The 24,584-nt window shown below is 47.5% G+C and overlaps 1 protein-coding gene across 1 annotated transcript in view; it reads left to right on the top strand.

The window, feature by feature from the left end:
- Positions 1-6,692: 6,692 nt before the first annotated feature.
- Muc4 (mucin 4, cell surface associated) overlaps positions 6,693-24,584 on the top strand; it is a 31,819-nt gene continuing 13,927 nt past the window's right edge. Inside the window, exons 1-11 of the mRNA XM_021228040.2 lie at positions 6,693-14,040; positions 14,270-14,407; positions 15,478-15,614; positions 16,166-16,330; positions 17,323-17,478; positions 18,338-18,468; positions 20,695-20,783; positions 22,460-22,645; positions 22,831-22,956; positions 23,351-23,470; positions 23,795-24,006. Coding sequence (XP_021083699.2) covers positions 6,693-14,040; positions 14,270-14,407; positions 15,478-15,614; positions 16,166-16,330; positions 17,323-17,478; positions 18,338-18,468; positions 20,695-20,783; positions 22,460-22,645; positions 22,831-22,956; positions 23,351-23,470; positions 23,795-24,006 — 8,808 coding nt within the window. The remainder of the gene's footprint in view (positions 14,041-14,269; positions 14,408-15,477; positions 15,615-16,165; positions 16,331-17,322; positions 17,479-18,337; positions 18,469-20,694; positions 20,784-22,459; positions 22,646-22,830; positions 22,957-23,350; positions 23,471-23,794; positions 24,007-24,584) is intronic.

Below are 24,584 nucleotides of genomic sequence, written 5' to 3'. Positions count from 1 at the left end.
TGAGTGACATGACCTTTATACGATGCCATTGACCAGTAATTCTACCAATAGAGTCTTGTATTTAGGCAATGAACTGAAATGATGGGAACAAAGCAGAGGTAACGGATGAATTTATAATCCCACCACAACCAGGCTACCCAGCAGCAAGTTAAAAAAAATGTAGGTGGGCAGTGGTGGAGCACGCCTTTAATCCCAGCACTCGGGAGGCAGAGGCAGGCGGATCTCTGTGAGTTAGAGACCAGCCTGGTCTACAAGAGCTAGTTCCAGAACAGCCTCCAAAGCCACAGAACAGAGAAACCCTGTCTTGAAAAACCAAAAAAAAAAATTGACATTGACCTCTGACCTCTGTAGGCATGCACATGTACATGCACACAGGAAGGAAAAAGTTTTAAACTGAAAACAATGGAGTGCTCCTGGCCCCAAGTTCCCATTACTGCACAGAGGGGTGGGCACGGTGCAGATGTCCCTCAGCAGAGGGACCGTCACTGTTCCCATTGCTCTTATCTGCAGGGACATGGTAATTTAACATGGCATTGCTAGGAAGGGGTCTCAGAGCTCAACAGAGTTTTCATGAAGTATCTCAAGCCTTGCTATTAGTCTCAGTTCACCCTCTTCCCTCTGAGCCATCTTGCAGGCTCTGAGGTTGGGGAAGGGAGACAACTATTACCCAAGACATAAAATACTGATCTCCCTCTGTTTAAGAAAATAATAGCACAAAGAAACACTCATGGTAGAAGGCAGGGCTTGGCTAAGTGAGGCCGCACACATACACACATGCACAATTGTACACTCACACACAGGCATAGTTAGGGGGTAAGGTGTCTGTTTCTCTCTGTAGCCCTGGCTGTCCTGGAACTCTCTTTGAAGACCAGACTGGCCTCAAACTCACAGAGATCCACCTGTCTCTCAGTGTTGGGATTACAGCCTGGCTGAGTCAGGGTTTCTATTGCTGTGAGAAAACGCCATGACGGAAAGCAGCTTGTTTCAGCTTACACTTCCAGGTAACAGGCCAGCACAGAGGGAAGTCCAGCAGGAACTGAAGGCAGGAGCTGTGCAGAGACTGTGGAGGGATGCTGCTTACTGACTTGCTCCCCATGGCCTCCTCAGTCTGTTTCCTTATACAACCCTGGACCACTTTCCCACAGTGAGCACCCACATCCATCATTAACCAAGAAAACATCCCACAGGCTTGTCTGTGGGCCAACCTGATGGAGGCAATTTCTCAGCTCCTTCTTTCCAATATACTTAGGTTTCTGTCAAGTTGATAGAAACCAACCAACCACACACACACACACACACACACACACACACACACACACACACACACACACACGAAACATAGGGAAATTTCGGGGGAAAGAATAATGTCTAGGCAACAAGACAACGGAATTTTTTTCAACTGCTTCCCAAAAGAGTAAAATGATCATGTCTTCTTTTATGTGTTTCAGGGAGGTTATAGACTTTGTCTATAAAGATGAAACATATCTTTAGTTAGATTTGTCTTGAGGACTTTATATTACTATATAAACATTACAGTTTTAAAATGTTTGTATTTCATTAACATTTAGGGAAGAAATTGTTTCAAAATTTGATCATATATGTAAAACTTTGCTAATAATTTATATATGAAAGGCTTGTTCCTCCTCCCTCCCCTCCCCTTCCTTCCCTCCCCCTCCCTTCTTGTGATTTCTGTTTTGTGCTGGCTGTGGGGATGGTATACAGGGCCTCACATGCTTTAGGCTGGAACTCTACCACTGAGCTACAAGCACCCCAGCCCCAATTTGCTTCCTTACGTAAACAATTATCTTCAAATAGTCAGAGGTTTTCTTCTTCCCTTTCCATATGAAAAAGAAATTCTGCATATCTTTTGCTTTTCCTGTGTTGCACCTGCTGAGGCCTTCGGCCTAACAGGAAACGTTTCACAACTTTATCTTTATTGACCATGCTACGGTGCTTGTAACATTATATTGGCGATGATAAGGGGTTAACATCTTTTATTTGCTAGAAACTAGCTTGTTTACATTAGAGTGTGTGCGCGTGCCCATGTGCACGAGTGCACGTACACACATGTCATAGTATACATGTTGGGGTCATTGAGCAACTTGTGGGAGTCAGTTTTCTTTTCCCTACTATGTGGGTCCTGGGGATCGAACTCAGTTATCAAGCTTGACAGCAAGCACCCTTAACCTCTGCTCCATCTGAGCAGCCCAGAACCATTTTCTCTTCACATTATTCAACTTAGCATCAAATTCATGATCAGCCTTCTGTTCTCAGCCTCCCAAGTTCTGTGAGCCACCACAGCAGGCCTCCAGGACTTTAAAAGGAAGGTGTGATAGGTTTGTTGGGCAAAAAGTAGGGGAAGAGACCACCAAAGTCTGAAACAGAAGCAAACTTAAAAAAAAATCATCATGGGGCACAAAAAGCTTACCAGTTTACTGGGATCGCAGTCAGGATTCGGGCTTCTGCAACTGTGGCAACGGAGGCTGGTTTCGGGCCTCTTCCTATAGTAAAACCAAGCACCAGGTGTGGGTCAAAGAGCTTTTACAACCTTGAAGTCAGGTATAAAGTCACATTACATTTAAGTTTTACAACTTTAATTATTGGATTTTAGGGTGTTAGCTTAGGATGTTTGCCAAAGCCTGTGGCTGATACAGCCACCTTTTGCTGTCCCTGAAAGAATACAAGGCAGAGAGCAGAGTCACGTAGGACAGTTAAAAATAAAGGGACTACAACGCAGAGGGTCCCACAGAGGCAATAGTTAGAAGCCAACCTTGGTATGCCCTACATGCCTAGCTGGGAAGCTGGGAGATGGGAGACAGCTGTTAAAAGTCAACCTCTGTACACAGTGGCTACCAGGATGTCTGCTCTTAAGGCAGAAAGCTTTATAGTAGCTACCAACTTTTTTCCCCCAAAAGGTGTTTGGGCTTACAATTTTATATTTTTGCATTCCTGGACCCTTCATTTCTATATTCCTATTTCTGGGCATTTCGGTTTTAAATACCTTATGTCCCTGGATGATCAGGATACTTCCTCCTCTTGGTTTCTATGGTGATTTTTAATTAGGTCTTACTTTTATTTTACATTTCTGGTCTAAATTTGGCTTGTCCATAACATACTTTTAAAAATCTAATGTTGTGTTGGGCTTGCTAATATTTTGTCTAGGATGTTTCTGGGTATGTTATTATCCAGATTTATTCATCTTAGTTTTTCTTTTTCTTTTCTTTTTTTTTTTTGGTTTTTCGAGACAGGGCTTCTCTGTATTGTTTTGGAGGCTGTCCTGGAGCTCGCTCTATAGACCAGGCTGGCCTCAAACTCACAGAGATCTGCCTGCCTTTGCCTCCCAAGTGCTGGGATAAAGGCGTGAGCCACCAACGCCCAGCCGTTTTGTATAGTTTTAATATTAAAGCTACATTCTCATTATAAAATCAGTGAAAAAGCATCCTTCTCCCAAGCTCTGGAAGAGATTATATAAACTTGAAACTCTACAACCCTCACATATCTGGTGAGAGTTTCCAGTAGGGCAGTCACTCTGCAGTGCAGTCCACTCCTTTGTCTGCAACAGTTCAGACAATTCCCCAGGAAGCAGTTACTGTTGATAGAGCCACAGGCTTGCAAGTGAGTCACTTGGCTTGTATAAACTAGAGTGGATTCAGAACCCCCTCTCACTTGAAAGTCTGAATGGCACTCTCAAGAAGGAGCTGGGTGAGGCGCCTCACCACTATAATTCCACACTAGGGAGGTTGGAGCTGGAGAATGGCTGTGAGCTTGAGACCAATCTGGGATACATTGTGTGGTGGAGATAGAAATAGAGAAGACGAATCAGGGGCAACTCTAAGAACTGTACACGAACCTAAACTCCTCGGCAGTTCATTTCCCTGTGAACTTATTGTTTTCCGACTGCTTGTAAGCACTTAGGTTGACAAAAGACTTGAAGTCTGGGGGTGGCTACGGGGCTTGTCTGCTATTCCCAACGTTCTTGTTCTCATTTCCAGCACAAGGAAAAGGGGGAAGTTCCATTTATGCTAAAAAAGGAACAATGCTATAAAATAATACCTTCCTGTAGTCAGCTGAAGTATAAGCATGTTAGATGGAAAATTCCAGAAATGAATAATTAATAGGTTTTAAATAACTTATTGCATAGTTGTTATTACTAAGGATGGCAGGGACTACTGTAATCCAAGAACAAAGAGTCACCACTATAGAAGGCCATTGTATCCTCATTGTGGAGGTTACCATTGTTTGTTCACAATTTTGCCTTTTTTACCTTGTGGAAGATACCCTCAAGTCAGAAAGCCTTGCTCATTATAATTTTGGATGGATAACCCAGGATTTCACATTTGGAAAATACATGTTTCATCACTGAGCTACATTTCCAGCGCTGAGATTTTTTTCTCCAGCTATTGGGGTGGGGTTTGGGTAGACAGTTTTACTAAGTAGCTCAGGTTGGCTTCAAACTCACTATGTGATCTAGCAGTCTCCTGAGATCTTCCTGCCTCAGCCTCCTGAGTGCTGGGATTATACACACTTGCCAAGAGGCTCATTTACAAAGCATTTTGAAGCCATTCTGAGCAGATGTCTTCTCTGCACCTGCACCCCTCCTCTCGTTGGTCTCATCCCTTCCCAGGCTTTCCCCAAAGACAGATCTCTGAACCTCTGAGCTGGAAGGGGTTTTGTTGACCAGAGCTGGCGCACTCAGCCCTGGAGCATACAGTGTCCCAGGCGCTCTCTCTCTACCCCAGGCCATTACTCACCTTTGGGAGGGAAGCTGCCTCCATTTGTTTGTACCTCTTAGGCTATCTCAAGGGGAGATATGCTGATATTTAATATTTATTCTAAATTCCTTGGAGGGGGGACAATTGATGTCTTTTCAATTGAAGGACATTTGTGATATAAGATTTTTGAAAAACACTCATTATTGGCAAATTTACTAGGATGTATGCATCTGAGTTGTAACCACTTAAGACATGAATGGAAAGTTACCTTAGCTACTGCCCTAAGTGTTTTGATTTTGGTTGTCACAACACATCTTTTGATTAATAATTTGAAAAACATTTTAGTAGTATGTATTGATTTACATATTAGACGACTTAGGCATGATGTTTCCACATGGGCACTGCTCAAATCCAACCTCCTTCGTCCACTCTCTCCTTTTCCAATATCTAGAATATTTTTAAAGATTTATATTTATTATTTTAATTATGTATATGAGTGTGGGGCACATGTGAGTGTAAGTGCCTGCAGAAGGCAGAGGTTTCAGATCTACTGGGACTGAAATCGCTGGTGAGCTGCTGGATGTGGTGTTCTGGGGCCCAACCCTGCTTCTGTGCAAGAGCAGTGCGTGCTCTTAATCACTGGTCCCATGCCCTAATTTCTGGAATTTTCACATTGCCAACCATGTCTTGGAGAAAACATCAGCATCTTTGTCTTTGGTGGCCACACTCTTCGAGAAGTACGATGTCTCGATCTTCCGGTGAATCCTTCCGGTCTGGGTACTTTCCGCTCTCCACGCTCAGTCTTGCCGGCCCCCTTGTTCCTGAGGTCCCTCCTCCTTCTCTTCTGATAGAGTCTGGCACACTCTTGTGGTGCCTCGTTTCCAGGACTTCCAACATGGCTGTGAAGGACAGGAACAACTCTGATGTGGAGGCTAGGAACTTGGGTATTGTGGTCTTGGCTTTTAGAGCTGAAAACTTGGGAAAAGTAAGGTCTCTAAGAAGCCCTTATTCATCTAGAAAATGGGAACAATGGCCCTTATTTATGGAGATATTGTCAATGTATGTAAGCTTGCTTTGTATATTAAGCAGCTGCTGTGCTTTTAACCCATAAGTGGTGTTTGTAACCTCTGCCCCTCAACCTTGTTTGTGTATCATCTATCTGCTCCCCTCTCTCTGTCTTTCTTCTGGAAAATAAGCTGTCTTGAAGGACTCTGCAGGCCACATAGACTGTACATTCGAGACAAGGATCACTGCTCATAGATAAAATGGAGTGAATAGGGTGTCCCCTAGCCCTCTCTTGTGATTTTCTTTTTATCTCCTTACATTAGGACTCTCACAGACCCTACATACGTTTCTCTTTCAGGATCCCTTTCCTCAAGAAAGAAGAAAACCTAAAAATTTTATTTTCCACCTGTGTTGCTAAAGATGAATGCAACTGAGACAAACTACATCAGTGATCATGCTGATTTTCTTTCTTCTTCCTCCCTTTTTTCTTTCTTTCTTTCTTTCTTTCTTTCTTTCTTCCTTTCTTCCTCATAATAAAAGATACTAGCAGAAAGTATACCTGTGGACCCCTAAAAGTGCCTTGAAGCCCAGTAAGATAGGGTTTGCTATGCTGCTTAAGCCACCCTTCCGTACAGCTTAAATTGAAAAGATTTTGATCACATGATCTGTTTGCATATTTTAATTATATAGTGTTGCAGACTGTGGCATATGTTTCTTGGCTTCTAAGTTGGATGTAAGTAAAACAGAGGTTTCATGGGATACATTAGATGTCACGATCTTTCAAAAACATATACACTGGAAGCAAATCACCATTGTAAGTCATTGTAAAATTTATCAGTAAAGAGGTATGCGTCTGTGGGCATTTTCATGGCTGTGGATAAAAAAACAAAGCCTAATGGAAATCACTCTATAAAATCCTTGTTTCTTTCGGTTAATGGAAATAATACATCATTTCCTTCATCAGGATCACAGGAGATGAACTCTGCGCCAAGCACAGGCTACACAAACATTTACAGTCCCACCAGCACACCTGAGATGACAGCAACAATGACTACAAACAGGACTTCAAGTAACACAGGACACATGACAATAGTTACTCAAAATTCCACATTTATCACTACTGGAGACACAAAGACAACCTTACTGAATGTCGTGTCAACGGAATCAACACCCAACACCCCTACTCAGGAGTTAAGAACATCTTCTCAGAATCACCACAGTGAAAGCAAGGAGACCAGCAGCATACCTCAAAACACCCGCACAGACATGATCACATCAACTCCTTCACCCGCCCCAAGTGGACCCACTCTGTCACAGACAGAAACAGACACCCCATATGATCAAACCATGAGCAGTTCACTTCCAAGTATAACTTCTACAGAATCCACTTCAGAATATAAAGGGCACACATCTGCAATTGTTAGCAAAAGCTCAGCAACAGTCACCACCAAAGTCTCAGTGACATCCTCAGCACAGGAACTGTCCACAGTGCTCACACTCAGCACCTCTACTCAGGAACTGTCAACATCTCAGAACCACCAGAGTGAAAGCATGGAGACCAGCAGTGTACCTCAAACCTCCCACACAGAGGTAACCACATCAATTCCTCCACCCTCCCCCAGTAGTTCAACTTCAGCACAGACAGTGTCCCAGGTGACATCATCTCCAGTTGAAACAACCAAACTAGTTACTTCCAATGTCAGCAACACATCCCCAGCCACATCAGAGGTGCTCACCACAGCGCCCTCTACAGACTCCACCTCAGGAAACACAGGACACACATCTCCAGTGCTTTCTCAAATTTCCTACTCTGCCATTACTGGAGTTCCAGTGACAAATTCACCCTTTCTTCTGCCAACAGGGACAACACCCATCAGCTCCACTCAGAATTGGTCAACATCTTCTCAGACCCAACAGAGTGAAAGCATGGAGACCAGCAGCACCCTTCAAACAACCCTCACAGAGGTGACCACATCAATGCTTTCATCCTACACAAGCAGCTCAACTACAGCACAGACAAGATCCCAATTGACATCATCTCCAGTTGAAACAAACAACCCATCCACTGCCAGTGTCAGCAACACATCCCTAGAGACATCAGAGGTGCTAACCACAGCACCCTCTACAGACTCTGCTCCAGGAAGCACAACTCCAGGCATTACCCAAAACTCTGTAACCAACACAGGAGTCTCAATGACATCTTCAGCACAGGAACTGTCAACAGTGTCAACACCCATCACCTCTACTCAGGAATTGTCAACATCTTCTCAGAATGACCACAGTCAAAGCATAGAGACCAACAGCACACCCAAGTCCTCCCTCACAGATGTGACTACATCAACTCCTTTTCCCTCCCCAAGTGGCCAAATGCTGACACAGACAGAAACAGCTACCCCATATGCTCACACCATAAGTAGTTCACTTCCAAGTATAACTTCTACAGATTCCACCTCAGAAAATAAAGGGCACACATCTTCAGTTGTTACCCAAAGCTCAGCACCAGACACCACTGAGGTCTCAGTGACACCCTCAGCACAGGAACTGTCCACAGGACTCACACTCAGCACCTCTGCTCAGGAATTGTCAACAGTTTCTCAGAACCACCAGAGTGAAAGCATGGAGACCAGCAGTGTACCTGAAACCTCTCTCACAGAGGTGACCACATCAACTCCTTCACCCTCTCCAACTGGCTCAACTCCAGGACAGACAAGGTTGCCAGTGACATCATCTCCAGTTGAAACAACCAAACTAGTTACTTCCAGTGTCAGCAACACATCCCCAGCCACATCAAAGGTGCTCACCACAGCACCCTATACAGACTCTACCTCAGGAAACACAGGGCACACATCTCCAGTGGTTTCTCAAAGTTCTTCCTCTGTCATTACTGGAATCCCAATGACAATTTCACCAACTGTTCTGTCAACAGTGACAACACCCATCGCTTCCACCCAAGATTCGTCAGCATCTTCTCAGAACCAACAGAGTGAAAGCATGGAGGACAACAGCATGCCTCAAACTTCCCTCACAGAGGTGACTGTGTCAACTACTCCACCCTCCCCAAGTGGAGCCACTCACTCACAGACAGAAACATCCATTCCATATGCTCACACAATGAACAGCTCACCTTCAAGGACACTGTCTACAGAATCCACCTCAAAAAGCACAGGACACACAACTGCAATTGTTACACAAAGCTCAGGAGCAGATACCACCCAGGTCTCAATGACCACCTCAGCACAGGAACTGTCCACAATGCTCACACCCAACATCTCTACTCAGGAATTGTCAACAGTTTCTCAGAACCACCAGAGTGAAAGCATGGAGACCAGCAGCACAGCTCAAACCTCCCTAACAAAAGTCACTGTTTCAACTCTTTCACCCTCCCCAAGAGGCTCAGCTCCAGCACAGACAGGGTCCCAATTGACATCATCTCCAGTTGAAACAACCAACCCATCCACTGCCAGTGTCAGCAACACACCCCTAGAGACATCAGAGGTGCTAACCACAGCACCCTCTACGGACTATGCTTCAGGAAGCACAACTCCAGGCATTACCCAAAACTCTGTAACCAACACAGGAGTCTCAATGACATCTTCAGCACAGGAACTGTCAACAGTGTCAACACCCATCACCTCTACTCAGGAATTGTCAACATCTTCTCAGAATGACCACAGTCAAAGCACAGAGACCAACAGCACACCCCAGTCCTCCCTCACAGATGTGACTATATCAACTCCTTTACCCTCCCCAAGTGGCCAAATGCAGACACAGACAGAAACAGCTACCCCATATGCTCACACCATGAGCAGTTCACTTCCAAGTGTAAGTTCTACAAATTCCACCTCAGAAAATAAAGGGCACACATCTTCAATTGTTACCCAAAGCTCAGCACCAGACACCACCGTGGTCTCAGTAACACCCTCAGCACAGGAACTGTCTACTGTACTCACAGTCAGCACCTCTACTCAGGAAATGTCAACAGTTGCTCAGAACCACCAAAGTGAAAGCATGGAGACCAGCAAAACACCCACCACCACCCTCACAGAGGTGGTCACATCAACTCCTTCACCCTCTCCAACTGGCTCCACTCCAGCACAGACAGTGTCCCAGGTGACATCATCTCCACTTGAAACAACCAAACTAGTTACTTCCAGTGTCAGCAACACATCCCCAGCCACATCAGAGGTGTTTACCACAGCACCCTCTACAGACTCCACCTCAGGAAACACAGGGCACACATCTCCAGTGGTTTCTCAAAGTTCTTCCTCTGTCATTACTGGAATCCCAATGACAATTTCACCAACTGTTCTGCCAACAGTGACAACACCCATCGCTTCCACCCAAGTTTCGTCAGCATCTTCTCAGAACCAACAGAGTGAAAGCATGGAGGACAACAGCATGCCTCAAACTTCCCTCACAGAGGTGACTGTGTCAACTACTCCACCCTCCCCAAGTGGAGCCACTCACTCACAGACAGAAACATCGACTCCATATGCTCACACAATGAACAGCTCACCTTCAAGGACACTGTCTACAGACCCCACCTCAAAAAGCACAGGACACACAAGTGCAATTGTTACACAAAGCTCCGCAGCAGATACCACCGAGTTCTCAATGACCACCTCAGCACAGGAACTGTCCACAGTGCTCACACCCAGCACCTCTACTCAGGAATTGTCAACAGTTTCTCAGAACCACCAGAGTGAAAGCATGGAGACCAGCAGCACAGCTCAAACCTCCCTAACAAAAGTCACTATTTCAACTCCTTCACCCTCTCCAAGTGGCTCAACTCCTGCACAGACAGTGTCCCAGGTGATGTCATCTCCACTTGAAACAACCAAACGAGTTACTTCCAGTGTCAGCAACACATCCCCAGCCATATCAGAGGTGCTCACCACAGAGCCCTCTACAGACTCCACCTCAGGAAACACAGGACACACATCTCCAGTGGTTTCTCAAAGTTCCTCCCCTGTCATCACTGAAATCCCAATGACAATTTCACCAACTGTTCTGCCAACAGTGACAACACCCATCGCTTCCACCCAAGTTTCGTCAGCATCTTCTCAGAACCAACAGAGTGAAAGCATGGAGGACAACAGCATGCCTCAAACTTCCCTCACAGAGGTGACTGTGTCAACTACTTCACCCTCCCCAAGTGGAGCCACTCACTCACAGACAGAAACATCGACTCCATATGCTCACACAATGAACAGCTCACCTTCAAGGACACTGTCTACAGAATCCACCTCAAAAAGCACAGGACACACAACTGCAATTGTTACCCAAAGCTCAGCACCAGACACCACCGAGGTCTCAATGACAACCTCAGCACAGGAACAGTCCACAGGGATCACACTCAGCACATCTGCTCAGGAATTGTCAACAGTTTCTCAGAACCACCAGAGTGAAAGCATGGAGACCAGCAGCACCCTTCAAATAACCCTCACAGAGGTGACCACATCAATGCTTTCATCCTACACAAGCAGCTCAGCTCCAGCACAGACAGGATCCCAATTGACATCATCTCCAGTTGAAACAGCCAACCCATCCACTGCCAGTGTCAGCAATACATCCCTAGAGACATCAGAGGTGCTAACCACAGCACCCTCTACGGACTCTGCTACAGGAAGCACAACTCCAGGCATTACCCAAAACTCTGTAACCAACACAGGAGTCTCAATGACATCTTCAGCACAGGAACTGTCAACAGTGTCAACACCCATCACCTCTACTCAGGAATTGTCAACATCTTCTCAGAATGACCACAGTCAAAGCGCAGAGACCAATAGGACACCCCAGTCCTCCCTCACAGATGTGACTACATCAACCTCTTTACCCTCCCCAAGTGGTCAAATGCTGACACAGACAGAAACAACCACCCCATATGCTCACACCATGAGCGTTTCACTTCCAAGTATAACTTCTACAGATTCCACCTCAGAAAATAAAGGGCACACATCTTCAATTGTTACCCAAAGCTCAGCACCAGACACCAGCGTGGTCTCAGTGACACCCTCAGCACAGGAACTGTCCACAGGGATCACACTCAGCACCTCTGCTCAGGAATTGTCAACAGTTTCTCAGAACCAACAGAGTGGAAGCATGGAGACCAGCAGTATACCTCAAACCTCCCTCACAGAGGTGAACACATCAACTCCTTCACCCTCTCCAAGTGGCTCAACTCCAGTACCGACAGGGTTCCCAGTGACATCATCTCCAGTTGTAACAATCAAACTAGTTACTTCCAGTGTCAGCAACACATCCCCAGCCACATCAGAGGTGTTTACCACAGCACCCTCTACAGACTCTACCTCAGGAAACACAGGGCACACATCTCCAGTGGTTTCTCAAAGTTCTTCCTCTGTCATTACTGGAATCCCAATGACAATTTCACCAACTGTTCTGCCAACAGTGACAACACCCATCGCTTCCACCCAAGTTTCGTCAGCATCTTCTCAGAACCAACAGAGTGAAAGCATGGAGGACAACAGCATGCCTCAAACTTCCCTCACAGAGGTGACTGTGTCAACTACTCCACCCTCCCCAAGTGGAGCCACTCACTCACAGACAGAAACATCGACTCCATATGCTCACACAATGAACAGCTCACCTTCAAGGACACTGTCTACAGACCCCACCTCAAAAAGCACAGGACACACAAGTGCAATTGTTACACAAAGCTCCGCAGCAGATACCACCGAGTTCTCAATGACCACCTCAGCACAGGAACTGTCCACAGTGCTCACACCCAGCACCTCTACTCAGGAATTGTCAACAGTTTCTCAGAACCACCAGAGTGAAAGCATGGAGACCAGCAGCACAGCTCAAACCTCCCTAACAAAAGTCACTGTTTCAACTCTTTCACCCTCCCCAAGAGGCTCAGCTCCAGCACAGACAGGGTCCCAATTGACATCATCTCCAGTTGAAACAACCAACCCATCCACTGCCAGTGTCAGCAACACATCCCTAGAGACATCAGAGGTGCTAACCACAGCACCCTCTATGGACTATGCTTCAGGAAGCACAACTCCAGGCATTACCCAAAACTCTGTAACCAACACAGGAGTCTCAATGACATCTTCAGCACAGGAACTGTCAACAGTGTCAACACCCATCACCTCTACTCAGGAATTGTCAACATCTTCTCAGAATGACCACAGTCAAAGCACAGAGACCAACAGCACACCCCAGTCCTCCCTCACAGAGGTGACCACATCAATGCTTTCATCCTCCCCAAGTGGCTCAACTTCAGCACAGACAGGGTCCCAATTGACATCATCTCCAGATGAAACAACCAAACTAGTTACTTCCAGTGTCAGCAACACATCCCCAGCCACATCAGAGGTGCTCACCACAGCACCCTCTACAGACCCTGCTCCAGGAAGCACAACTCCAGACATTACCCAAAACTCTGTGATCACTAGAGAAGTCTCAATGACATCTTCAGGACAGGAACTGTCAACAGTGTCAAAACCCATCACCTCTACTCAGGAATTGTCAACATCTTCTCAGAATGACCATAGTCAAAGCATAGAGACCAACAGCACACCCCAGTCCTCCCTCACAGATGTGACTATATCAACTCCTTTACCCTCCCCAAGTGGCCAAATGCTGACACAGACAGAAACAACCACCCCATATGCTCACACCATGAACAGTTCATTTCCAAGTACACTTTCTACAGATTCCACCTCAGAGAATATAGAACACACATCTGCAATGGTTTCTCAAAGTACCTCTTCTGTCATTACTGGAGTCCCAAAGACAAATTTGCCCATCATTCTGTCAACAGTAAAAACACCCATCACCTCTACTCAGGAATTGTCAACATCTTCTCTTACCCACCAGAGTGAAAGCATGGAGACCAGCAGCACAGCTCAAACCTCCTTCACAGTGGTGACCACATCAACTCATTCATCCCTCCCAAGTGGACCCACTCTGACACAGACAGTGTCTTTGGGGACATCCTCCTACAGAGAAATAACTACTCCATCTTCTTCCAGCATGAGTTACCCACCTCCAACCACATCAGACACACACAGTTCTACATATGCCACGGGGCACTCACCTACACCTGTAACTGGGAGCCTCAGTGTTGTCACATCAAGAGACTCAAGTCCAGATGCACAGTCAACAGTCAGGGTGGACAGCACCTCTAGTCAACCATTATTTACATATCCTCAGAGTCACCACAGTACAAGCATGACTACCTCCAGCATATCTCGAACCAGCATCCTCACAGAGATGGCCACACAAAACTATTCATCCTCTTCACCTGGACCCAATGCGACAGACATTACCTCTGGTGGGACATCCTCCTCGGGTGAGTCAGCTATCTGCCATTACAGACAAGGGTGGAGGGGAAGTTCCGTGCCATGAATGATGACTAGCCCTCCATCCCTTCTGTCCTGCATGTTTATACATGGAGGCACTGACTGTTGACCATTACACAGACAAACAATTTGGCTGTCTCTCCCAGCTCCTCGTTTTTCCATGACTCTCCATTTCTCTGATGTAAAAGCTACTCTTGTCTTCTCTCCCTGTATTTCCAGCAATGACCACAAGCTCCTTGAAGACAGACAGTGACAGAGGCACATCACTCTCTGTTACCTCCTTGACCTTTACCACTCCCAGCACAACCCTAACCTCCAGGTCAACAGTGTCCTCACTCCCTATTTTACCAGAGCAAGGTGAGTGATGTCAAGAGGTATCCCCTCTCTCTGCTTCTAGCTGAGCCAGATGTCAAGGTTGTAGCTGTGATTGCTGGACTGGATTTGCTAATGTAGGTCCTTTGTGTAGCAGAGGGATCCAGTCCTTTGGGTTTCAGCTCTGTCCCACCCAGGCCACAAATAAGCCATCTTTCCCCTGTGTCCTCTCTAGAGGACCGATGTCTGAATGTGCAGGGCCTGCTTGCTTACAGTCTCTGCTCTCAGGGATCAGAGATTCCAGGGAACAATGAGGCAGCACTAAAGCTGTGTGCTGATGGCTGATGTGTGCATTGCACTGGGCTGGGAGATGGAGACAGGGGAATGATCAAGGTACTGTTCGACTGTACTATAGATGAAAGACCAGAATACTGAGTACGAGTCAAGCTGAACAAGAGGCTTCCGGAGAAGAGCTGCAGGAGGGGAAGCACCCTAGATAGGTTGAGTGGTCTGTGCAGCTAGATTAAAGCCATGGAAGTCAAAAGATAGTCCTTGTGTTGAGTGGGGTGGGAGCTCAAAGCATTTGGGATTGCCAGGAATCAAGGCCATGTCAGGGCCCTAGTGAGTTGATGCTATGGTATAAGGGGAGACGCACTTGGCTAACACTTAGGATAAGGTTTCCCAAACTGGAATTCAAGGACATGTATGGTGGCCTAGGGCAATTCTAGGGGGGAGTCTTCAAATTTATCTGGACAAATGCCATTTTAGGAAACAAGTGCCCTTTTGTAAAAAGGTCTTTAAGTCTTTGTCTTAGAGTTTTGTCTTTTCATCCTCAGGCAGTTCTGACTTCCCTATCAGAGCCTACAATCGATACCCTAATGGCAGGACTGCTCTGTCAGGATGCTCTAACCCGAGGAATGATGTGGGTACCAGATGAGAAATAAACAAAGAAATGTGCTAGATATGTATTGAGCCGCAGAGCAGAGTCAGAGCCTATGGGGCCTCTTAAGAAGAGGAGACAAGGTGAAGGGTAGATTAGGGAGAGCTCGCTCAGGACCCTTCTGAAAGAAAGTTAAGGCCCACAGGGCATTGTTCTCTCCTCTATCCTGGACTAGGCATTTCCCTCTTCCCCTATGGGACAAGGCCTGTTGGAGACAAGCAGTTTTTTGCCAGGACTGTGGATTTTACCTCCCGCCTCTTCAAGCTCCAGATTGGTTTCCCACTTGGCTCCTCTCTGCGGGATTCCTTCTACGTGAGTCTCTGACTGAAGTCCTTGTATTAAGTCTGTGTTCTCTGGACCCTGTTTCTCTGCCAGGGTTGGAGATGGCCCATGGCTGAGCAGAAGGAAGAGTGGAAGTCACCTTTATTGTGCAAAAGCTTGGTAGCCTTCTCTTATGTCAGTTTCTAGTTGTGGAATGCTTAATGAAGCCATGCCTCCCTGCCCCTGTGGACAAACGATTCTTACCCCAGTAAAGAGACCATGGCTGTTTCACATATCTTTTATGAGGAAGAAGCTATGTTTGGAAACTTGATTGGTTCATACCATTTCTATTTCTTGTGATTACTTCCTGATTCCCTGAGAATGGTGATCCAGTTCTTCTTGCTCTAAGACAGAGCAGTAGAAACACCCAATGAGAGCCCAAGGCAGTCATGGAAGGGAGGGCATTGACTCTTTTATCCTCATCAAGGTTGATACCTCTCACCCTCTGCACAGATGACTGTTAGGGGCCAAGCTTGTGAGGAGCTGGCCCTGGGTGGGATAGTGCTTCCCTCAACCCCCCTAACCAAGAACCCTGTGCTCAGTTCACAGATAACGGCCAGATCATTTTCCCAGAGTCTGACTACAGCATCTTCTCTTACCCCAACCCACCTCAAAGTGGCTTCACAGGAAGAGAAAGGGTAGCCATGGTGGCCCCATTCTGGGGTGATGCTGATTTCTCTAGTTCCAGGGGAACCATATTTTACCAGGTGGGTCATTCAAGGCCTTGACAGTTGGAAGCTCCAGCATCCTGCATGGAGAGATCAAGGGCACTTCAAGGGTGTTGTATCACAGCCTAGATTTGTGTGGGAAGAGGAGAGGTCAAGAAAGAATGCTGAATAGACTATGCCACACCCTACTCCAACCATGTGAAGGCCTGCAGGTGACAGGAATAGAGGTTGGCAGTCGAACATTTGATTTTAAGATAAAGGTGTAGAGGGTCTGTCTTAACAAGTCTGAGTTAAACAGATCCCCCCACTTCTGAATTAAGTTAGTGATGCCAACCTGTCAAAGTATGTCACATCAGCTGTCACAGCAAATGTGTTCTGTGTACCTGCCATTGACAAGGAAGTATCTAGGTTCCAAAGATGAAAAGACACATGCCTGGTCTTAAGGAGTTACAAGCAAGACACGGCAATGTAAAACTTGACACACACGGTCATATCATCCAAGCCAGTTTGAGCTACGAGATGCATCTGTTCAATTCTAGAAGGTTTAACTTTCTAGGTGGATACCTTCCAGTTTACATGCCCCAGATTTTCCTGCAGCCTAAGTTTAAATTGATCTTAAATTTCAAAGAACTTGTAAAAATTCAGACTTGGGAAAAGATGTCCAAGCAGTCATGGGCACTGAAGTGAACAGTAACCCCATGCAGGAATCAGGGACCCCTGAGGGAGGTGGTTCTCACCCTTCCTAATGCTGAGACCCTGTAATACTGTTCCTCATGATGTAGTGACCCCCAGTTCCTCATGCTGTGGTGAACCCAACCATAAAATTATCTTTGTTGTTACCTCATAACTGTGATTTTGCTGCTGTTATGAATTATAAGATAAATATCAGATTGCAGGATATCTGATATGTTTCCCCTTTGAAAGGTCATTGTATCCCCCAAAGAGTCACAGCCCACAGGTTGAGAACCACTGTCTTATGAGCATTGAATGGGACTCTAATTCCCTTGCTGTTGCCTGCCTTCCTTTTCTAGGAATACAACACACTTTATGATGAAAACATTGGGCCAGTCCGGGAGGTAGAGACTTTGATTCATGAGTTCACTGATGACTGGAGCTACAAAGCCAAGTGGACACTGAAAGTCACCTGGGTCAACGTTCCTGCCTATCCTGCCCAGTGGAGCTATGGGGTGAGTGGACCACGGGTGACTCCCTGGGAGCCAGACATCCCAGTAGGCTGCTAGGGAGCCGTCCATGACCGGAGGAAAGATTGCCGGTTATAGTTCCCCTGAGAGCATGGTCTATTGAATACTCACAGCTGGCCAACCTGCCTCAAGTCTGAAACCCTGACTGCATTTACAGGCAAGGATGCCTGTGGATTGACAACATTGTATGACTTACAAACTTAACTTCCCTCTACTATAGTGAAATATTGGCACATGGCACTCAACAAACAGTTCACTGGCTACCTACTACCTTGGACCAGTCCTCCATACCACACAAGTGGAGGGGACACCTAGACAGTGTTCTTCCATATCCCTGAGGGAGAAATAAGGAGGCCTGTCTCGGTTCTGACATCTTGTCTACCCTCTCATGTTCCCGTAGCTCTCTCTTAAAAACCGTCTTCCAACTGGATTACAACTCAGAACCCTTTATTTCCTCTCCCTGAAAAAAAAAGTTGCAAAAAAAGGACAATTGGCCACTCTAAAGTGCTTCTACATATAAAATAAATGATGCTCGCCAGGCGGTGGTGGCGCACGCCTTTAATCCCAGCACTCGGGAGGCAGAGGCAGGAGGATCTCTGTGAGTTCGAGGCTGGGCTGGACCGATAGCCTCCAAAACAATACAGAGAAACCCTGTCTCGTAAAAACCAAAAAAAAAAAAAAAAAGATAAATGATGCTCTTATCACAGCAAACTTTCCAGTGTGCCCAGCCTGGGTAGACCAGGGACACATGATAAGCCTGTGTCTGACCAGGGGTATAGGGACCCCAGGGAGGAAACCTCAGACCTCTCATAGATGTCTCTGTTTGTCTCTCACAAACTTCCAGACCAATACCTACCAAGCCATCCTCTCTACAGATGGGAGCAGTTCCTATGCCCTGTTTCTCTACCAGAGCGGTGGGATGCAGTGGAATGTGATCCAGGGTCTGGGCAACCAAGTCCTCATGGGCTTCTCCAGGTAGGACAGGACCAGCTGGCTGTCAGCACTGAACTGTGAGAGATGAGGGCTTCCTGCTTACACTCCCCTGCCATCCTTGAAGATGCAGCTGTTCCTGGTGAAAAGCTCTACCCAGCTTCATCCTGTCATCGTTCCTATCCAGCACCTGTGCCCTGGAGCCTTCAACCTTTGACCTCCTCAGATTCCACTGACATTAGCTGACTTTTTCAGAGAGCAGCTGCTCATTGCACCTATTGCTTCATATACTTTGTCTGTCTGTCTGTCTGTCTGTCTGTCTGTCTGTCTTGTGAGCACAGCCACCCATGGTAGCTGAACACTTACTTACCTTAGGTTAAGAAAACTTAGGCTCAAGCAGATGAGTGATTTGCCTAAAGTCAGACTTTCAAAGTGGCAAAGCGGGCATCTGAGCACAGACATCCAAGACTGGAATTTGTGATTCCTGGTGCTCTACAGCTTTGCTGGAGAAGATGAGGAGAATGACTGTGACTGGCTACTGTGTGAGCTCCTGCACATGAAGGAACCGCAGTCTCTGAGGCAACAGCTCCTAACCACCTGCTTGTTTGGCGATCAGTTGTGATGGTCATGCTTCATGTGTTATCAGTAATTGCCACAGATGGTTTTCTGTTCCATTAGGGCGTGTTCAGGCTGCTCTCCAACCATGTGGCTTTGACTGGCTTTTGATGTACAATGCAGGAGGAAAGCATATAATTACCTAGGTAGCTAGCAATTTCACACCATCTTCAGTGTAGACAACAGAGGTGCCATGCTTGTATTTGTTCTCTAGTCTGCATGACAGTTGAACAAAGATCAGGAGTGGTCATGCTCCCACAGTGGCACTTTCTGTAGACATGTTCCTGCAGTGGCACTCTCTGTGGTCATTCCCACAGTGGCACTTTCTGTGGGCATGCTCCCACAGTGGCACTTTCTGTGGTCATGCTCCCACAGTGGCACTTTCTGTGGTCATGCTCCTTCAGTGACACTTTCTGTGGGCATGCTCCCACAGTGGCACTTTCTGTAGACATGTTCCTGCAGTGGCACTTTCTGTGGTCATTCCCACAGTGGCACTTTCTGTAGACGTGTTCCTGCAGTGGCACTTTCTGTGGTCATTCCCACAGTGGCACTTTCTGTAGACGTGTTCCTGCAGTGGCACTTTCTGTGGTCATTCCCACAGTGGCACTTTCTGTGGTCATGCTCCTTCAGTGACACTTTCTGTGGTCATGCTCCTGCAGTGGCACTTTCTGTAGACATGTTCCTGCAGTGGCACTTTCTGTGGTCATGCTCCTTCAGTGACACTTTCTGTGGTCATGCTCCTGCAGTGGCACTTTCTGTAGACATGTTCCTGCAGTGGCACTTTCTGTGGTCATTCCTGCAGTGACACTTTCTGTGGACATGCTCCTGCAGTGGCACTTTCTGTGGTCATTCCTACAGTGGCACTCTCTGTGGTCATGCTCCTGCAGTGGCACTCTCTGTGGTCATGCTCCTGCAGTGGCACTCTCTGTGGTCATGCTCCTGCAGTGGCACTCTCTGTGGTCATGCTCCTGCAGTGGCACTCTCTGTGGTCATACTCCTGCAGTGACACTTTCTGTGGTCATGCTCCTGCAGTGGCACCATGGCTGATGCTGTGGACTTCCTTTCATCCTGGATCCACACTGATGGTGGAGGCAGGTCCTTGAATCCAGCTGGTCTCCACTCAGATCTGAGGGACTTGCAGATGTCACTGCACCGGATCTTTACAGTGCTGTAAGGTGGCTATGACTGACATTTCTTACACCCAGGTATAAAACCTCCAAGTCAGACATGCTAAATAACCATGACCACCAAGCTAGCAAGTGCCAGAGTCAACAGCTGAAAGTGATTGTCTGACCCCAGAAACTGACCTTGAACAATCCCTTGCCGTATGACCTTAGAGAACTTCGAGGGAAATAAAGGGAAATCTGTTGCTTTCACACCCCGTGTGTACTGAGTGAGCCCCCCCTATTTCTCACTATCTGTGATCAAATGTGGGAAAAAGAAGACGCTCCCCATCCCTACCTATCTTCTCTTCCTCCTCAGTACTGGGACTTGTGGCTCAATCTGCCTGGCCACCTAACTGAGTTATGGGCTACCAGCGGCTGAGTGGAGGCTAGCTGGAGTGACTGACAAACTAAATGAATGAGTGGCTTGCAACTGAGAGCAAAGAGTCTGAGTGTGACACAGAGGCCTGAGAGTCTTTCTCTTTGCCTGCAGTGGAGATGGGTATTTTGAAAACAGCCCGCTGACATTCCGGCCAGCAATGGAGAAGTACCGTCCAGATCGATTCCTGAATTCCAAATTAGGTAAAAGGGATACCCATCATGTATAAGCTGGCTTTAGTCTTCCCTTGCCCTCCACCCGTATGCCACAGCAGTCTTAGACAGCCGTAGCCTCTCCACCACCTCAGAGAGCATCCTTCACAGGCTACTAACTACCTACAGATGTATCAGCAGTGGTGCTGCCTAGCAACGACCTCTCATCACACCCCCACCCCCTCCAAGTCCCCTTCATTGGGAGAGCCAAACCCGGGATGTCTGTCAGTGGACACTCAGGTTCTGGAGTGAGGACCAGGGTATGGCAGGAAGGGAGTTAGGGCGACCATCTAAATTCCACAGCTGGAATGAAATCCTTAAGGAGATCGATCGGGAGGAGTTCCAAAAGGCAGACATTCACTCAGCTGACATTACTGAGCAGCTATTACATGCTGGACAGTAGATTAACAGATAGAAAAGGAAAGGACAGGGGAGAAAGGTCAACCATGTTGGCTCCAACAAGCATTCACTGTGGTGGAGACCCCAGTATCCAGAGGCAAACTGTGCCTCTTCCTCCATGACTTAGTAATAGATGCTCCAAAGGGAAGGAAATGCAAGCTTCCAGAACGTGATGGAGAAAAGGGCATGCTAGCATTGTGGAGAGGTCAGCCATGTAGATCTTGACGCACTAGTCTAGGTCTTTTTGATCTGGGATAAAGATGGTTGACAACCAAAAATGTGAGTGAAGTCAAATGACAGGTGGGTGCCACCCTGAGGGAGAGCTTCCCTATCACATCAGGGCCTTCTGTCAAACACATCTGCTTGTGATTTAGTGTCCCATGGAGTGTGTGTGCATGTGTGTGTTCATGCATGTGTATGTGTGTGTGTGTGTTGTGCAAGTGTGCATGTTTGTGTGTACTTGCGTATGAACAGATCATTATAAACTATGTTATTCTTCTGAAAACCTTCAGTTTCTTAATTCAGGTGGATACAGAAGTTGAAAATCTCACACACTAGATCATATTGCGTTGGGGGTGGAGCTCTGGAATCTTCTCTCCCTGAAGTTGTGTGTGAGGCATGAAACTTCCAATGAATTGAAGGTTTAAACTTTCCAACCCCATTGAGGATTTTCCTAGTGACTTCTCCCTTCCCAAGATGGTGTCTGGGCCCAAACATGGTTTCCTCAGACTCACAGTGTTAGAGCAAGGCCCCACTAGCACACCAGCTTCTATGTGGCTTCTATCCAGTCTCTGGACAGGAACCTACCTCTGTCCTGGTTGCTTTGACCGCTGAAAGAGAAAAGAAGGGTGCATCATGAAGACTGAGGGTCTGATGGCATGGTGGGGTGGATAGTGTGTCTCTAGAGGCGGAAGGGAAGTGGTTTAGGGATTGGAGGGTATGGCAGAGGGAAAGAGAGAGACAGGGGTGGAGGGAGGGGGGAGAACGAACGGGGACAAGGAAGGAGAGAAAGTCCAGTGGGCTCACAGTGACGCCTCCCTGCCCAGCACCTGTCCCACAGTTTTGCCCTAAAGTCCAAGATTTGAAGTGTTTGGAGCTTTATGTTCAGGGTAGCTCATTGCCAATCTGAACTGGGTCCCTTCCTAGGAAGAGCTGTCCGGAGAGGCAGGGCATAGAACGGAGGATGCCGTCATGAGTTTGTGTTGACCCTAAAGCTGAAGCAGAGCTCACAATGTTCTGTGATAATCACTGATTTCCTTGTTTCTCAGGCATCCGGGGGGTGCAGGTCTACAGGCTACACAAGGAGGTGAGGCCCAACTACCGACTCAAGTGTCTGTGGTGGCTCAACAGCCAACCTCAGAGTCCCAGCTGGAGTTGGGGCTGGAGGCCGCTTTCCTGTCCTTGCTCCTGGCAGCAAGGACTATGGGACTTTCGGTTCTGGCGCATGAACACAGGTAATTCCCTTTTCCTGCCCTTCACAAGCCCCACTGACCATCACCTCTGCTCACACCTGTCCTGCCCTTTCCCAGGCACCCTGAGCATCCCACTCTCCCCAACCTCCCCAGCCACCACCCCCCCAATCCATCTCCACCTGCCACAAGCTCCTTGACCTAAGGATGTCTGTCTGATCTCATTGCAGGTTGGTGGAACGGCGGTAGCAGGCAGCTATGCAGCTTCTCCTCCTGGCAAGGTGGTGTGTGCTGCAGCTACGGCCTCTGGGGAGAGTTTCGAGAAGGCTGGAGAATGCACAGTCCTTGGCAGTTTGGTATGTGTCTCCTTGGAGATCCCAACCCATCTTAACAGGATGAAGACTTAGAATCACCTCAGTAGAGACCTCCCAAGGAGGGAACAGGGCAGGGCAGCTTGGGTCCGCCCACCCTTGGGCCTGCTCTAGTCTCTTTACACCATCATCCGCATCCTCTCTCCCCCTGGCTCTCTGAGGGTGCGTACCATGTGCCCTGCTGTGTAGTAACCACAACATGCTTTCACGGGTGGCACACAGTGCCATTCCGCCACAGATCACTGGCAGTCACTGAGCATGGAAGGGTGTGAACCGTGCCGTGCCTGACTCCAGGGCCACTGCTACCACCATACTCTACCAAACCTGCCAACTGGTTCTCCTGGGCGCTTGCCCTCTCACAAACTGTTCTTCTCCACAGAGCAGGAGCGGGAGGCACAGAAATGGTGCTGCCACTGGAACGACAAGCCCTCCTTCTGTGCCCAGTACCATCGCAGGAGGCCCCGCGTTAGTTGTGCTTGGTACAGGCCCCCACGGCCCGGTGAGCATCATGGCTGAGGTGGAGCATCCAGGAAGGGAGCCTGGATTAGCCTGGATCAGCTTCCGAGGGCAGACTTGTGGCCACAGGGATGATGGGGGCAAGTCTGTGAGGTTAACAGCAGACAGAAGGGCTTTGTATATGTCATTGGCAAAGGGGTAAGGCCAGGCCAGGGACTACACATACAAGAGGCCTTTGAGGCAGGCTCTAGGTGCCAGGAGAATTTCCCCAAACTTGAGTCCACCAAGACAGAGACCCTTCCTGCTGGGCAGTGAGAGTTTCAGACCATGGTTCTGAAATACTAATGTGTAACCTCCTTTCTTTTAGCTTGGACATATGGTGACCCCCACATCACCACTCTGGATAATGCCACTTACACCTTCAATGGGCTGGGGGACTTTCTGCTGGTCCAGGCCCAGGACACAAATTCCTCCTTCATGCTGGAGGGCCGCACTGCCCAGACTGGCTCTGCCAGGGCCACTAACTTCATTGCCTTTGCTGCTCAATACAACACCAACAGCTTGGCTTCTTCCATCACAGTAAGTGAGGGGGCATCCAGGGTATTCCTGCAGTCCCTTCCCCAGAACCCCTCAGGGATCGTCAGCTGGACCCTGGAAGAGGAAGAGAATAAAGAAAGGAGAGGTTTATATTCAATTTTCTCACTGTTATGTCCAATTATCTGACAAAGGAGCAGCTTAAGAAAGGGAGCATGTGCTGGCTAGTGGCTAGTTTTACATCAACCTGACCCAAGCTGGAGTCATCAGAGAGGAGGGAAGCTCAATTAAGAAAATGCCTCCAGGGGTTGGGGAGATGGCTCAGTGGTTAAGAGCACTGGCTGCTCTTCCAGAGGTCCTGAGATCAATTCCCAGCACCCACATGGTGGCTCACAACCATCTGCATTGAGATCTGGTGCCCTCTTCTGATCTGCAGGCAGACATGCAGGCAGAACATTGTCTACATAATAACAAATAAATAAATAAATCTTAAAAAAGAAAGAAAATGCCTCCATAAGGCGTTTTCTTAATTAGTGATTAATGGAGGAGGTCCAGCCTATTGTGGGTGGAGCCATCCCTGGGCTGGTGGTCCTGGGTTCTATAAGAAAGCCGGCTGAGCAAGC

This window comes from Mesocricetus auratus, unplaced genomic scaffold, assembly GCF_017639785.1.
Source record: "Mesocricetus auratus isolate SY011 unplaced genomic scaffold, BCM_Maur_2.0 Super-Scaffold_100008, whole genome shotgun sequence".
NCBI classification, from domain to species: Eukaryota; Metazoa; Chordata; class Mammalia; order Rodentia; family Cricetidae; genus Mesocricetus; species Mesocricetus auratus.
The sequence above is the reverse complement of the archived record's forward strand: the minus strand, read 5'-3'. Positions and strand labels throughout refer to the sequence as shown.